Source organism: Frankliniella occidentalis, unplaced genomic scaffold (assembly GCF_000697945.3).
Source record: "Frankliniella occidentalis isolate FOCC.00 unplaced genomic scaffold, Focc_3.1 Scaffold250, whole genome shotgun sequence".
Classification (NCBI taxonomy): domain Eukaryota; kingdom Metazoa; phylum Arthropoda; class Insecta; order Thysanoptera; family Thripidae; genus Frankliniella; species Frankliniella occidentalis.
The window spans coordinates 197,007-213,793 of record NW_026267376.1 but is presented as its reverse complement, the minus strand read 5'-3'; the positions used below and the strand labels follow the sequence as shown (position 1 = coordinate 213,793).

The 16,787-nt window shown below is 40.9% G+C and overlaps 1 protein-coding gene across 2 annotated transcripts in view; it reads left to right on the top strand.

Annotated features, from left to right (window-relative positions):
* LOC113217389 (leucine-rich repeat and calponin homology domain-containing protein) overlaps nt 1-15,453 on the top strand; it is a 63,629-nt gene extending 48,176 nt beyond the window's left edge. Inside the window, exons 2-14 of one of the 2 annotated variants that reach the window (XM_052273138.1) lie at nt 2,708-3,085; nt 3,182-3,318; nt 3,403-3,608; nt 3,708-3,888; nt 3,986-4,062; nt 4,625-4,723; nt 4,987-5,131; nt 5,229-5,580; nt 5,701-5,816; nt 5,937-6,074; nt 6,162-6,239; nt 12,772-12,895; nt 12,978-15,453. In XM_052273138.1, coding sequence (XP_052129098.1) covers nt 2,708-3,085; nt 3,182-3,318; nt 3,403-3,608; nt 3,708-3,888; nt 3,986-4,062; nt 4,625-4,723; nt 4,987-5,131; nt 5,229-5,580; nt 5,701-5,816; nt 5,937-6,074; nt 6,162-6,239; nt 12,772-12,894 — 2,030 coding nt within the window. In that variant the 3' untranslated portion in view covers nt 12,895; nt 12,978-15,453. Of the gene's footprint in view, nt 1-2,707; nt 3,086-3,181; nt 3,319-3,402; nt 3,609-3,707; nt 3,889-3,985; nt 4,063-4,624; nt 4,724-4,986; nt 5,132-5,228; nt 5,581-5,700; nt 5,817-5,936; nt 6,075-6,161; nt 6,240-9,210; nt 12,485-12,771; nt 12,896-12,977 lie in introns of those variants that run through there. The other variant, XM_026437273.2, reaches the window with a different exon arrangement.
* The last annotated feature ends 1,334 nt before the right edge of the window (nt 15,454-16,787 follow it).

The following is a 16,787-nucleotide window of genomic DNA, read 5'->3' as shown; positions in this document are numbered from 1 at the left end:
GGGGGGGGGGAGGGCAAGGCAGGTATGACCTTTCGACAAACAGGCGTAGCAGCAGCAGCTCCGGGGCGCAGCAAGACTGTATGAGAGGGACTTAAAAGCGTTTGCCCAGCTCACCTGAGGAGCAGGAGGCGCAGAGTGACCCCTTCCCTCCCTCTGTTCCCCTCTCCTGCCTCCCCCCTGGCCCTGTCCCGCCCCTTTGCTTCCCCATTATGTGTGGCAGGGGCAGGGGTCGACCTCATCAGTGCAGCGCAGTGTAGCAGTTGCTTGTTGGTTGCACTTTATGATCCCTGCCTGCTGCACCTCCTCTCTCCCCCTCTCCTTCCCTCCTCGCCGCCCCATCTTCTCCCCCCTTTCCTCCCATCTCTCCCCCTAGAAATAGGACACAGCCGGGCGCGCTCGAGGAGGTGCCTGCTGCTGCTCTGGGATGTCGCACGTTCCTATTTCAGGGCTCTCCTCCCACCCTACCTTCCACCCCCCCCTCACCGCAATTCTTCACCCACCTCATTTTTGACGTACCCCCTTCCCCCTCATTTCCCCTACCTCTTCACACACACAAGGTGTCCCTGCCGAGGCGTAATGACGCGGAAGTTCAAAAGACGCGCGCTGCGGTGGCGTAGGCAGAAAGTTTGCAAAGAAAAGGGGCCCGCCAGATGACTGTCTACGGACGGAAGTTTCTTCTTCTCCTGAACGAGGTGTACGCCCTGCTCTGTGCACTTTGGAGCTCGTGCGATGTCATGCCCGCTTTGAAAGGCAAGCAAAGGGAAAAGGGGCCCCGCGCGCCGCGCCCGCGCCCTGCTTTGCTCTGCCCCTCTCGTCTCGTCATCGTTTATTTAAGCGTTTGCGCGCGCGCGAACGAGCGGGAAAATTTGAAAACTTTGTCCGTCCCGTCTGTCACCCCCCCCCCCCCCTGCTGGAGGCCCACGCCCCGGTGGGAGGGGATGGGATTGTTTGAGAGTACGGAGCAGCCCCTGCACGTCGCCCGCTCACCGGCGCCGCCCCGCCCGCCCCGCCCGCCCCGCCGCCGTCTGTCTGGGTCTTTACCCTTTAATATTACCCGACCCACGGCCCCCCCCCCTCGTCTGTCTCTCACGTATATACAGGGGCTGGAATGAACGGGGGATGGGGGGTGAGTTTTGGGGTGCTGCGGGCGTGGACCACGGCGGACCAAAGCGCGAGAGGGGGGGAGAGTCTGTCTGGCGCGCAGGGCGTATGGCGGGGGGCGTCTGTCTGTTGGGTGGGGCGGGGCGGGGTGCGCCCGCGGGGAGCATTGGCCCGGCCCTTGCTGTGTGTACTCCCCATCGGAACCGAACCGAACCGACCGGCGGCGTGGCCTTAGGCCCTATGCAAGGTCCCCTACCCCGCCTCACCCCCCACATCACCTCACCCGACCCCGCCACGCCCCACCCCATCCCCGCACTGACTGCCTTTATGTATGCGTTGCTTGCGGTGCGTTTGTAAAGGACGCTCCAAACGCCCCGCCCCGCCTCGCCACGCTACTCCACGCCACCCCCGTCTGCTTTGGGTCCCTCTCTCTCTGGGGGCCTAAACTCCCGGAGATGCCCGGCGCGGGGGCGCGCGTGGTTTTAGCGGGGCGCCTGGCATATCGCCTCTCTCTACTCCCTCTGTCTCTCTCACCCCCCATTCTCTGTCTCACTCACTCTCTCGCTCGGGGTAGCGCCGCGCGTTTATCGACTGAGCCCTAAGGGGGGGGGGGGGGGGCTCTCACTCTAGAGGCCTCTCACCTCGCACTAGGCCTACTCCTCTCCCTCTCTCTCGCCTGCTCTCCCTTGCTCAATTATCCCGCATCTCCCGCCCCCTCTTTCTCTCACTGTCGCTCTCAGCAGTGTTGGTCCAACAACCCCTTTGTCTGGTGTCGTCTGCTCCTCCTCCTCCCGCCCCTTCACTCCACCCTCTCCCCTTTCCAGCTTTGCTCGTGATAGGGCGCTTACCCTTCTCTCACCCCCTCCCTCCCGCACCCCTACCCCCCGCGGCACTTGTGAGGCTCGTAAGTGGGAAATAAAACACAAAAGAATGTTTCAGTGCTGCGAAATGCCGCCGTTCCGCAGACGCTTCAGGCGCCGCCGCCGCAACACTTTGCCGCTCGCGTGGCAAACATTTTAAATAAAATCTACAGTGTTTTATCTATCTGCTACTGCGGGCAGTTCTTTCCGGTGGCATCGGAAAGGATGGGTGGGCTTATTCCGTGTCCCCGGGGAATGCGTTGGGCGGGACATTGAATCGTGCACACAGCAGCATGCACGGCGCTGCTCGGCCTGCATTCTCATTCCCGAGATTTCTTTTGAGGGTTCCTCCTCAGCCTCCTCCCTCCTCCTGGGACGCGGCTGACGCGGGGGTGGCTGCGGAGGGGAGGCTAAGCTCCCCGCCTGCCCCAACCGCACGCCACTTTGGATCCCCGCTGTGCCGCGGTGCCTCCGCCCTCGCTCGCCTCGCCTGGCCTGGCCTGGCCTGGCCTCGTCACGCTCGACTGCAGGACCTTTTTATTTATTTTTATTATTATTATTTCTTTGAGGGAATTGTGGATGAGTGGGGCCTGTAAAAGTGGGGGATCAGCGATTCAACGCAGAATACATGCAGCTCGTGACTATTCGACATACCCGCTCACCTTCCTTATAATACAGTTGCTCTGCTCTCGCCATTTTAAATTACACTGCCACTAACTGTTTTGCTCTCTTTTTATCTGTTGCAGATCTTTCGAAGAACAGGTTTTGGGACCTGCCTATTGAAGTTACCGAATTTACGTCTTTGGAGAGGCTAGAGCTCTACCACAATACCATCCGCTGCATCCCAGACAATGTGGTCTACCTTCAGTCCCTTGTCCACCTTGACCTCAGCCGCAACCAACTTAATGTCCTTCCAAGTGCTGTGTGCCAGCTACCTCTCCAGGTCCTTCTCTTGGGAAACAACAAACTGGTCAGTCTACCCGAGGACTTGGGGCGGCTACAAGACCTCACCCTATTGGACGTCTCCTGCAACCAACTTAGTACCCTTCCCCCTCAAATTGGAGACCTGGCAGAACTTCGTGATTTAAATGCTAGTAACAATGTCCTCTGTGACATACCTATAGGTAATACCATTTTCTACCACTTCTCATTTCAATGCTTTTGTTGACTACTAATTAATTGCCATTTCTTATTTTTACCCCTTCTGTGTTTCCTTACAGAACTGACATATTTGAGATTGGAAAGACTAGATATTAGTGGGAACCGTATTTCAAGTTTACCTGTGGAACTGCGGTCTATGACCTCTTTAGTCTACCTAAACCTTAGTCACAATCCTTTAACGTCACCCCCTGCCAAGGTAATATACTAGAAAAATACATTGTATTGAAACTAAAACTAGTTTTAATTTACAAACTTTGACACTGTCAATGATTTTTTGTAGCTTTGTGCAAGAGGGCGTGTTCATGTTTTTAAGTACCTGGAAACTCAAGCTATATCAGATATCAAAAAACACCGCAATGATGAATGGAGACGGACGCATCGAAAGCTGTCTGATCCTCGTGGAAACCCTAGGCAAAAGAAACGTTACACTGTTGACAGTGGCTACAGTACTTCTGACAACTGGTCGCAAGAAGTTCTAACCGGGGTAAGTAGTTAAAATTTGTCTCTCTTTTCATTTGTTTACATCATTACAATGGTGTCAAATGACACACAAAGCTGAGACTAAGAATTCGAATTTGTGTTGGTGTGGGATGGCTTACACGAACAGATTGGAGAGGAGCGGTTGGGCAAGCGCTCACCGCTAATGACAAGGCTGAACGGCAATGTGCCAGTTACAAGAACAAATGGAAATGGCAGCGGGAGTGGTAGTGCCTCTTCAACTCCTTCTACGGGCAGTCCTGGAGACGCAGAAGATGATATAGACAAAGTAGGACTTATTCCTTTTTACTGTCTGTTTTAATTTGGATGTTTTGTTAAATTGGCATATTCTAATAATTTATTTTGAATTCTTCTTTAATTTTTAGGAACCTCAGGAGAAAAAGAGGTTAGAGAGATCACAATCAGATAGGACAGATGCGCGACAATTTGAGAAATCCAACATGTAAGTGTGAATTTCTTTCTCTAAGCCTAGGGTCATCGGCATGTCAATGGTTTTATGGATGATTTTTATCCCCTATTTGTTGTATTGTCTCCATATACTTTTACTTTTCATTTATTTTTTATTTTTATGATTGAAAGGAATCAGTTTTAAACTAGGTATCATGTTATTGATTTATTTATTTTATCTTATGAATGTAAATCAAGTGCACCTTCTTTCTTTTAGATATCAAAATGTCTTGTCTCTAGATAGCAAACTTCTTTGAGCATCGTGTGATTAGTTTTTTTAACTGTTTGTGAGTTAAATTAGAAAGCAAGCATCTTTTAGTCAAAAATAATTTTTTAAAAGTACACAATTCTATTTTGCTTCATGTCTAGCATTCGGCTGTAGAGTCTTGTCAAACTTTCAATATAGTTATTTTTTTTAAGTCATGCATTGCCTTTGCAATGCTGCATGAACTGAAAAAATTAATTGCCATGACCTTGTTAGGCACCTAATTTGTATTCTGTGTGCTCTGGTACAGTAAGCTGGATATGTTGTTAGTTTGTGTTGTGCTTCTTTACAGTTCCAAATATAGTCCGGATTCACTCACTCCTGAAGCCCCTATTAATGGCAACGGACTGGTCGAAGAGAAAAGACCCTTGGAGCACATTCAAACCTACAGGTAGGCTGTACAAAAAGTGTTCTGGTGTTCCTGTTTTCCCACTATCAATTGGAGCGTCATCCTCTTCCAAGGCACTTTAACACATTTAAATTCTCAAACTTCTCTTGTTTCTCTCCACTTTTGTCTGAAGGTATTCATGGACTGTGCGGGTCTTTTCATTAACCTGCATTTTACAACAAGCTCTGTGCTGAGCTTTAATTTATTTGGCTTTAACTATCTAAATACAAATAAATAATCTATTTCTCCTTCATGAATGTCTGCAGGGAATACAAGGAAGCGCTTCGAAATCAGCGTGCCCAGGAAGGAGCCAGTGTGTACAGACCAAGAGTACCTGGAGAACTCACTCCACCAAGTCCAGAAGGAGGGCCATTATCACTTCAATCATCCCCTGCCCATAATGGTCATCATGTATGTGTCTTTTCAACTAAATTTTTCCTTTCTGTTTTCCTGCCCTTGGTCTTCCCCTCTTAACTGTTCTGTTAATCCTTTCCTCTCTTTTTTTTAGGCAAAAGATGAAACACCTGCAACAGACTCTGCGACCAACAATGCTCTCTCACCAACTCAAGTGGATGGCATTTCAAACAACATCATAAAGAAGCCTGTGCAGAAAGTGACACCTTCCCGAAATATGAACTTCCCATCCGCCCTGTCTAATGGTAATAATGCAAATGGCAATAATACTTCAAGCAATGGTGGTGGGGATTCTCCGGTGAACAGCTATACCAAGCCCCTCTCACCAACATCAAGTGTGGTCAATGGTGTACCAAATTCAATTATATCTCCTGGGAAAGGTATTCCCAGACTGGTTACTACTTCGGTTGGTTATGTGTCACCTGCTCCAAATCGCAATAAAGCAGGTACTATTTTAAAATATGAAACAAAATTGTTGGGCTTTGTAACAGTTGATTTAGTTTTGAGTAAGAGCTTCACTTTTAATTTTGTGACCCTAACTAAGCTTTTGCTTCTTTTCCTGACAGGTGCAAGAAGTGTAAGGTGGGGTCGTGATGTACCACCAGATAAGTTGAGTTTCACTATGAGAAGAGAGTTTGAAAAGGCCAAAGAGGAGGCTGAGCTCATCAAACAGCTGCGAACTGTAAGTAACTTTGAGTTGAAACAAAAATTTCTCTATGATGTATAATTTTTCCAAAATTAGGACATAGTATGCCTAAATAATATTATTAATCTTGCTTTCTTTTTTTAAAATTAATTTCAGCAAATTGAGACTCGTTTGAAAATGGGTTTACCAGAGGATATGGCCCCTGCTCTTGCTGATGGAGTGGTTTTGTGCCATCTCGCGAACCATGTTAGACCCCGGTCTGTTGCCAGCATTCATGTGCCATCACCAGCTGTGGTAAGATTCTCTTGTAATGAATTGATGGCTCATAGAATCATTTCGTAATTTGTGTACTGAACTGTGTTAATCTGCTTGTGATTGCAGCCCAAGTTAACTATGGCTCGCTGTCGAAGAAATGTTGACAACTTCTTAGAAGCTTGTCGAAAGATCGGTGTTGAAGAGGTAAGTTGTCATTTTTTAAATATATCTTTGCTTCTCTCTAAAGATCCATGTGCTCTTAATCAAAATCGACCAAACCCCTACCCTCCTTTCCCGTTATATTCCTAAACAAATCTGTAGCCACTCTGTTGGGTTTGAATTTAGTTTTTTTCTACACATATTAAATTGAACCAAATCTCTGAGAAGACATAATTAACTTGTATCTCAGTCTAGACGGGCTATTTATGAAGTTGAAAGAAGTGCCTCAATATACATAGTTGTATGCAAGATTACTTTAGATAACAGTACTAGTTAGGACAGGCAATCTTATGGAGCCTTTTACGATAGGGGAGGGAAAAAAAAAAAACATGTACAAAATACCTTGTTGGTGTCAAGTATGTGCATTCCATCCAAACTAAATTTCCTGATGTCCATTACATCCTGTGTACTATTAATCAGTAAGTGGTGAAAGTGAACATTTGGGGAAAAAATACTGTGTGAAATCTTGAAACTTAAACTGAAGCATGCACATTTTACTTACTCAAAGTGCTTCGCTGTTGTTTCTTTATTTTGTCTTATGGTCAAATTTTACTCTTTGTCAAATTTTTCCAATCTTTGCAACATTTAATATTATCAATACTTTTCGTCTTTTGGTCCTTTGTTTTGGGTTGAAGTTTCTGTTTCTTTCTGCTTCAAACTGGTGTCAATCAGCAGTTTTAATTTCTTCTTTTCTCTTTTGATTTTTGTATCACAAATGTATGAAGTAGCAGTAAATACATATGCTGTATATAATGCAAAATGTAAACCCCAAAACAACCAAATCATCATAATTTTTATTATCAAGAAAAGAATACTTACAGTATTTGAAATCCGTTGCAAGCCTCTAATCTGCACAGATCAATAATAACCATAATTAAGAACTTTTTATCTCACTGTACATATTGAACACTGATACTAGATGGGTTGTGCTTGTTGCTTTATGCTTGCTTTCTTTGTCATTTTAGAACTAAACGTGTATGGTATGCTGATGCCTGATCATTCTTCTAAAGCTGTCAGTCCTTTTAATTTTACTGTCAGTTTTGTACGTCTTTTTGAATGCCATCAAATTTCTTTGCTTTTTGTTGTCTCTTTATGTAGGTTAAAGTAACATAGGGAAAAAATTAAATTAGAAGTTCTGTCATTTTGTCTAGAACAATAGTAGACCCTTCATCATACATATGTTCTCTTATGTTTTGGCGTGAAGGGAAAGTTCAGTGGCACTCATTGTTAATTTTGACCTAAAGATGTTTTTATGAAGCAGTTTTACCTTCAGTCAGTTTCGGTGTCTTCAGTTCAAGTGTGTGATTGATTACATAGTTCAAGAAACAAGAGAACTGCATCACATTTTTGTCATTGATCGCTCCCTCTCTTTTGTCATCAACGATTTTGGCCACTAACAAAGAATAAATGCACCATATGTGAATGTAGATGTGTGTAAGGACTCTGATGTATTTTTTGTGCATGGATTGGATATTTCTAATGGAACATATCTCTGCAACCATTAAAAGATCTTTTGAAATAAGGAAAATGTGAATGGAGTGATGTGAAAGACATTCCTTTTTTTGATGCATGCTTTGTTAAACCTTTTTGTAATTCGAAGGAAAAAAAAAATACTTGTTATGATCATGTTGTCAATGTGAAAATTTAGGAAGAGAGAGAGTGTGTAAGTTCAGTTTCTTCATTCACTCCTTTGCTAACCAAAGAACCAGCTGGTCTTATATAAAATGTCTGTGCGGTCACATGTCGTAGTACCCATGCCTGTCCCTGTCCATCCTGTAATGTTATCTCCCCACTAAGTACATGAGTTAATGTGCTAGATTTATGATCATGTTCCTGGACTGTTTTTCTTCTGTTTTTCTGAGAAAGACTTGTTTATAGACGCGGAATAAGTAAATGTCAGATACCTATCAATTACTCATATATTTAGTAGGTTTCTGTTGCAGCCTGTTGTGTAATGTTCTGTAGGAAATGGTAAATGTAGATTTAAAAAATTGGGGCTAAAAGGGGGCGGGGGGACTGAATTGCAATTCTGGTAATGTAACTGTGTTCCTGGTAGGCTGATTTCTGATTTTAAATTGGTGTGCAGCATCTTAGATCTTCTTTTAATTAGTCTTGCCTTTTTTGCCAGGATTACTTCTTGTTGCTTTTATATCTATTGTCTTGGCCTTGGTACAAGCAGCGCTTCTTTTTCTTTTCATAAAAAATGACACATCTCTTAGGAAATAATTTGGTGACTTGCTTCTGCCTATTTCACTTGCTTTGGGATAGAAGTGCTCCTGACATTATCAAAAGTAATGCATTTTATCATTTTCATTGATTACTGCCAAAATGCTAGTGCTTATGTAGAAATTTTGGTTCAATGGCAGAGTGTTCTATATTTGCCATTTATAGGTAGTGTGTATCATAGTCTTTGACTCTTTCCACCCTTTTACCTGTTTTGTCATTTCTATTTTTGTTTCCGATATCATTTTTATTTTGAACAAAATCCAATAACCTACCAAACACTTCATCAACAACCATATAAAGTTTTTCAATTATAAAATAATTCTCTAACTGTAGAAGGCCAGCTTCTTTACAGATAAAGTCCAAAGTAGATGGTTTTGTTTATTTTTCTAGTAGGTGACAAAAGGCTGCATGAGATTGCTCAGTCATGATGAGCAAAAAGGATTCTTTTTAAAAAGATATTTTTAATGGGGGAGGGGAGAGGGGACGGTCGTGAGGGGTGGTAACAGACAGATGGGTTATCTTATGTAGAACAGATTCCCCTTCCTCCTGCCCCTTACCTATTCTTTACCTTGATTTTGGAAGTATATTTTATTGGTAATGAGCAAACGCCACATATTTTGGTTGGTGGCTCTACACCAAAATGTATGTTGAGCTCCATGAACTTCCAAATACAAGTTTAAACTCCTCTTGTGGCTGCACTGACAAAGCTGCTGGTTGGGCTTGGTTGCAGGAGGTGATGTGCGGTAGCGAGGGGGTAGTGCTGGGGAATGATGAGGGTTTGAGTTCTCTGGCACTCACCGTGCTTCGCCTACTCGACATCGCCACAGGCGACTCCAATGATCCCAGTGATGAAGATATCTGCACTGAAAAAGAAACTATCAAAGATGACCTGTTGAAAATGGAGACTGCTGCTTACGTTCACTCTCCGTTGCCGAAACATCCTCATGACACGGCTATCACTGTGTTTTGCGCCATTGTATTTGTAACTACAGTTGTTCTTCTTTACTTGTTCCCATTGCCTAATTAAGTACACCTTTGAGGAAGTGATTTATTTTCCCTGACATTTCTGAAATATCTCAGCACATTCTAGACCTATTTACCCCTAAACAAGCTTAAATAGGGGTATTTGTGCTACAGAATTCCAAACATATAGTTTTTGAAGTTTTCTGATTACTTACATGCAGCTTTGTAAGACCACAATAAACTATTCTTTACTAATATTTGATTTATGACAGCTGAAGAAATTGCGCTTTGTTCTGTACTACAGTTTGTCTTCAGTATCAGCTACATTCTTAGGCACACATCGTAATGAACTATGTTCTGTTTCTGTAGTTAGTGAGAATGCCCACTCTTATTTTTGAAGTGGTAAAATATTTTTTTTTTGGTACTGTAAACCTTGGTGATGGTTATGCTTGGTATTGGGAATGTGGTATTTTTATTGCCTTCTAATTTTATCTTAGATATTTTAATTGTTTTGAGAACTTTGACTCAATCTGTGTGATAAAAAAAGTGCATTATAATATATTTTAATATCCACCTTATTTAAGGTTTTAAATCTACAAGTATTGAGCTTATTTATTTATTATTTCAACGCTGTTTCATAAGCCTAAATCAATTGTGATATCTACCAGAATAAGCTGCGATTATGAATGAGTCAGCTGAAATGTCAGATTTTGTGCTTCCATCCACATGGTTTTATGTTTAAAGGGGAAGTTTGTTTTCAACTCATTGCTCTTGTCAAAGAGTCTCCTTTACTCTCTCCAATTTGTATTTTGTTTCTTTCCCAGGCTTTTCCAATGTGAATAGTGTACTTAAGTTCTTGTTCATCAGTGAATTTTAAAGGTATCAAAATGTATCTATGTTAAATTTATGTGCCTCTTACTGTAGTTGTAAGCTCATGTGTGTGATGTAGTTTAGAGCTTTCATTATTTATTAAAGTGAGTTAAATATCCTCCTGCTCCCAGGGAATTAACAAAAGAAAAAAAAAATTGGGGGCATAAGAGATGTACTTGCCTTGCCATGTCATCCATTATTGTATTTCAATATGCCCTGACTGTAAATAATTCGCTGTTGCAGGAAGTTAGTGATGAGGTATCATGACTAGGAAGAATTTGTTTGTTTGTTACCGTGAACATCAGAACTGTACTCACTTCTTCTCTTCCATAGACTTGGATTCGATAGCCGTGATAGGTACTAATTCACCTCACCTACCTATTTTTCAACTGCAGCTATTTTTCTTATGGCTGTCCCCTAGTCAAGCCACTAGCTATGAACTACTACTTTGTGTTATTTTGGAACCAAGACTTGTCTAGTCCTTATTGTTAGTATTCCACCAAGTAAACTTAAGACTTCAATGATGTACAAAGCATTATTAATTTGGCAGTATTCTAATTTTTGTGCTTGTGTAGTGTATTTAGAAAAGAAACTATAAAAATGACTGCTTTTTTTCTCTTAGTTAGAAACTATTCAAGGTAGGACTGTACAATTACAAGGACTCCTATCCATGGGTTTATGTCTATATGCCATACCCTTAAGGTTTTATGTAGTGTGTTAAATTCCTGGAATTGTCTTTTCCTGCTCTTCCAAAGAAAACACATTTCCATTTAGATTTTCCCTTGACCCCCCTCCCCTTAGATTTGTGATTTTTTAGTCAGTAACTAATATATCAACAACATTGTTTCCTCTTAATTGTCATTCCTTTGTAGCCTATATGTTTGTCTAGACACAGGACCACCTTTTGTGGATTTCAGATTGTTTGTAAAAAAATATTTTTGTCCTACTTAATTTTGATTACTAAGATGCAATACAATTTTAGTCCAATAGTGCAGACTACTGTAATTTAGTTTTATATCCTCTTCAAGTGATTTATTTTGTCTGACTTTTGGCGACGTATCAAATTGAAAAGCATGTTGTGTTGCGTAATGTAACATTTTGATTTTTCCAAGAGGGAACACATGTGAGTTTATTCTATTCCTGTGATTGCACTGACTGGGCAGCATTATTGCTCCCATTAGAAAAAAAATATATGTATCTATTTTGATTTTAGGCAGGAAAACTATTTTACATATGTGTTGCTCATGTAGCTTCACAGCCTGGTAAAGAAATGTGTATTAGTGTCAATATTTTCATAAATGTGAAAATTTTATATTTTTCTTCTCTTTTTGAGCATTCCTGGACTTCTTTTACTTTAATTATTCATTGTACGCACATATTCGTCCTGCCCATGTGCACTGATTCCATGAAAGACTGGATGGTGGATAGTTGGGTCTGTAAACTCAATTACAAATCCTCTACTTCACGTGCGCCTTTTGTTCCATGCTTTCTGCGTTCAGTATGATTGTGTCCTTTTTGTTCAATTTTAACCACTTGCCTATCTGATTTTAAATTTTTCTCTGACAGCTCGCAGTGTACCTCAGCTAATGTGCCATGAATATACTGTAATTGATTATGTCGACACAATTTAAGAACCAGAACGCAATTGTTTGAATACCTATTCTCTTCACTGCGTGCTCTGGTTGGCTTATCAAATTGAGATCACAGTTACAAATGTAAACTTGGAATTTCAATTTCAATTGAATTTGTTTTAAGTTGTTTTCTGTGGCATAATTATGACTGACTATGTGTTAGAAAAAGTAGTGGCTGTTGGCAGGCTGGTTCTGCTGTGAACACTGTTTTCAGAAACTTCCTTAATGTAATTTCAATGTAATTTTAAAATATTGTTCACTAGATTTCCTGATTCACCCTGATTTTAAACTCCTTGTGTCATTGGTTTCAATGCTTCACCAGTTTACAAAGTATGAAACGTTGCTAGTGCCTCGCTTAAGATATTTTCCACTTGACAATTGTAATTTTAGGAATGCTGTAGGAGGCTATATACATACGGTATATTTTTGTCTTTAATGATGTGTACTTACTTAACCAATGTTGTCATTTAATTTCAAAACAGATGTAATGGCAGTCTTATGGGGGGAAAATTTGAAATAAAAGACATTCATGTTACTTGACTCCACACTATGCTTTATTACGTAAAAGTGTTTCGATCGCTGGTTTTGGAAATCCTACCAGCTCCACCTTCTCTCAAATTGGTTCATTTTAATATGATATTTTCTATTCTAAAGTCTGTCCTGTTAGACAAAAAAGTATTTTGACAGTGTAGCACTGTGTGAAGAAGCAACACAAATTCATGCACTCTGTGTGGTTCATCATTGAAGAAGTAGTTTTTTAAATTGTGATTAATTTAAAATTATTGTTTCTTTCATTATTTTAACCTACAATTTTGTCTTTGTTGTAGAACTTGGTGTGCTGTGCTGCTGACGTTCTGGAGGGAAGAGGTCTTGTTCAGGTTGCCATTACAGTTGCAGAATTAATGCGATTCCACACCCCGAGGTCTCCTGCTCATTCTCTCAACTCCTAAGGTTTGTTTCGGTTTTGTTTTGTGTCTACTGATAAAACCTTGCAACTTGGTCCTCTCTTTTAACATTCTTATTACACTTTCAGGTCATGGGCTTTCTAATGTTTAAATGTATGAACTGTATCTTGCTGGTGCCAATCAACATGCTGCTGTTTGGGCTGTGAACTTTTACGTCAACAAATTCACTCCAGCTCATTGGAAGAAATAATTTTAGAGTTAGATTGGATTACCCATCTATGACTGAAAGTTTGCTGGAAATTAAAGCTTTATGATTTTGGTTCCTTGTAACCAAATTTTCCATTCTCGGCTCCTTTCTTATGTTAATTTTGCCATGTAGACAGTTTTGTTTTTCAATTTTTATTTGATTTTGATCTCACTTCAAAAATTTACCTCAAGTGATTTATTTGGCTTGTTCTGCCAAATTTTCATTGAAGATTCTCCTACTGTGTGCATATTTCTATGCAAATGGTTGCCAGGAATTTGTTTTTGTGATAGTGCTTTGTTCTGAATTTCTTACCTCTTTGCTTTTCTAAGCTGTGGTATAGTCCTGTATTAGACTTTTAAGAAAATAGAATTTGAGTTTGAGTGTATTGTCACCCATTGTGTATGGTTACACAATGTGTGCTGTGCCAAAGATTTTGTGTTACTTTTATCATTTGCTTGTTTAATTTTAAGTAAGAGTAAGTGCAGATTGTTGTGTCTCAGCATTTTACACGTATGTGACAGTTGCTTGGTCTGTGCAACATAGATTCTGTAATTTTCAGTGTCGTGTGTCAGTCTAAAGTCGGTTATGGAAATTTTAGAATTTGGAACAAACTGTTGACCTCAACAGCACATTTTTTTTTATTTAAGTAATTGTGGACTTCATTGTTACATATTACTGCAAAATTTGGTGCCGAAATTGAGAAACTCAATTCTCATAAAAAGTCAGTATTTCAAGCCAGGTGCTAAGCTATGGTCTATGGTACTTTAAAACCGAGTGCTGCTTTTGTGGCTTCTTCACTGTGCCATGTGATGTGTCCTTCAAGAAATGCTGCACATATCATAAATATGCATCCCTACTTTATGTGATAAACATTTGAAGCCAAGCTTTGATTTGATTTGAAATAATTGCCTAAATGTGTAGATGTGATGTTTTTAATTTTTGTTTTTTGAGTTTCCTGCTTCCTAAATGATTAGGAAAAACTATGTTAAAAACATTTCAAGTTCTACAGTAGTTAAAGAGTATGAAATCTTATCATGCTTAACTAAAGTCCCAACTGAAGTGTGTTTCTTTAATGTTTCTTACCTACTACTTTTTCCTTGTTTCTCATAGTTATTTATTTTTTGTTTGGAGTAGTGGTTCGTGTAAGAAAGGAATTTATTATTTACTTCTGTTAGGATTCACCCTTTTTTGTAAATTCTGTGTACATTTTTCATGTTGAATCTAGTAATTGATGTGATGTATGTATGTACATGTTTTGTAGTAGTTTTATGTATTGGATAAAATGTGACCTTTTCATTTTGTAGTACATGACACATGACAGGTGAATCAGTGTTCAGGAGTAAAACTGGACACCCCAAATAACCATTTTTCAAAGGAATCCTACAGTAATCTCTAGCCTTTCCATTACTATTTTAATGTTAAATTCATTGTTTTCTTCTATGAGTAATAATTCAGACTACTCAAACCGCTCAATATTTATAGGAGTAATTGTTAGACAAGAAACAAACACACATAAGTCAACAACTCAGTCAGCTGGAAAGATGAGATTTGAGTTCGGACTAAACATGTCAGGTTTTGTGTCTGAATACAATAGTGAAGTGAGTAAGTATTGCTATTTGCACTTGTACTACTTCTCTGTGTAAATTGTGGGATTCTGGTCAGAACTATTCCTTATGGTTGTTTATAAAGGTGTTATTTGTATCTTACTATCAAACATTTAATTGGACCATTTGAATTTGAATGTTGTATCAATATTGTATAGGAGGAGTGCTCTGAGTTAGTAAGACTGTTGAAGGAGGATTGCTTCTTATTACAATCACTGTAAGTTTTGTAATTTTGTATGTTACTTGTACAGATTGAAAACTTTTTAAAGAATATATATTGTTAATATGCATGTCATGCTTTAGGTGAATTTAATCTAATCCAATCCTCAAAAGTGGCACATGCTGTTCTCGTAGGATACTAAATGTGTAAATGTGTAAGGCAAATTTTAATGGTGCTGAGTTAGTTAATCTCTTTGAATCTCATTCTGCTATGCTGGTTTGTATAATTTTTCAGATCTGTTAACCGCTTTGAAGAGTTTGAAGCAAAAGTTACGTCAATTCCCTGTAATTCTCTTTGTTCAGTTTCTGTGTTTGATGATGACCTAAGTCAGGTACTAAAGACATTTTTGAGGTTTCTACCTCTACCCCACTGTAATCACCTTTTTTTTTTTTTGTTTTTTTCGTTATCATCTTTCATTGTATCTCTTATTGATCAGACATAATGGTGCTGTGCACTGTTCTATTCTGAAAGAGACATGTCATGTAATTTGTGATCGCAATACACAAAGGTAATAAAATACGTTCCTGCCTTGACGACGACGACGTTTCAATTGGATCAACCTTCAAATGGACAGAGTGTGTAAAAATAAGAACTTATCTCAGAGCTTCTTGGCCTCTTCTAGAAGTCAAACAGGTGGTGATCCAGAGGACAGAAGAATGTTAACGTCGTTTCTGACAGTCAATATGACTACATTTTCACATTTTTGTCAAATTATGTCAAAATTAAGTCATTTTGACTACGAGAAATATGACGTCAAAAGATGTCACATGACATTATTCCTCTGGGTAGCGTTGGTGGTGGACGTGGTAGATGGTAGACGACTCTGTCTGACTCGGCACTCTGTGGTTCGGGTTCGAATACCCTCCGAGGTCCGAGGTAAGGTCTCTGAATCTGAGGCAAGCCTCCTCTCTCCACCCATCTTGACACCCAACGTATCCATCGTATAGACCTTCAGGTTCGACTTCCTCGCTCGATAAAGAGCGATAGTGCAAGACATCTCACCGAGGGGAGGGGTGGGCGACTTGAATTTTTCGTGTACACAGGAGTACGGAGTACACGGAGTACAGTCGGAGAACACTGAGTATTGCCGGTCGGAGCGCGCAGAGTACACCAGGAGTACACCCGGAGTACAGTCGGCAACTGCGACAACTGACTCCCATTACCCTCTTGCGCAAGCGACTGAGTCGCACTGTTAAATTCCTACAAAGCATTTGCTTTGCAGAGCTGCGAAGTATTTTGCTCCTTTGTGACTACGAAGCATTTACTTTGCAATTACAAAGTGATGCTTTGCAATTGCAAAGCAATAGAACGCTGCAAAGCATCGCTTTGCAATTGCAAAGTGTCACTTCGTAATTGCAAAGCATCACGTTGTAATTGCGAAGTAAATGCTTCGTAGTTACAAAGGAGCAAAATACTTCGCAGGATTTTAACAGTGCGAGGCGCGTCTTTATTCGCGCGGACGAGCGACGGCACGCCGGCGGCGTATTTACAATCCCCTGCCTATTGCCCCCCACAATGCCGGCGGCCAGAGTCAGCTTCATCCGATCCGACTATAGAACATCCCTTTTTGAGTAATATGTAATCCGTAGTCTTCAGGGTGTATAAGCAGAAGGCAAGGACCTGTTTTGCACATAATTCCTGAAAAGGCCCTCTAATCTAACAAAATTGGGCACCTCCCCCCTCCAAAACCTAAGGGATAGCTTGTGTACTGATTGCCTACCCTCCAGTCGCCCTCAACCACAACTTGCCCCGGCGTTCGCCACGCAGTACGCACGGGTCGGGGGCCACGTCCCTGTTTGAAGCGACACAGTTGTAGCTACAACTGACACGGCCACTGGCAGCTTTATTAGAACCGACTGGAGAAATA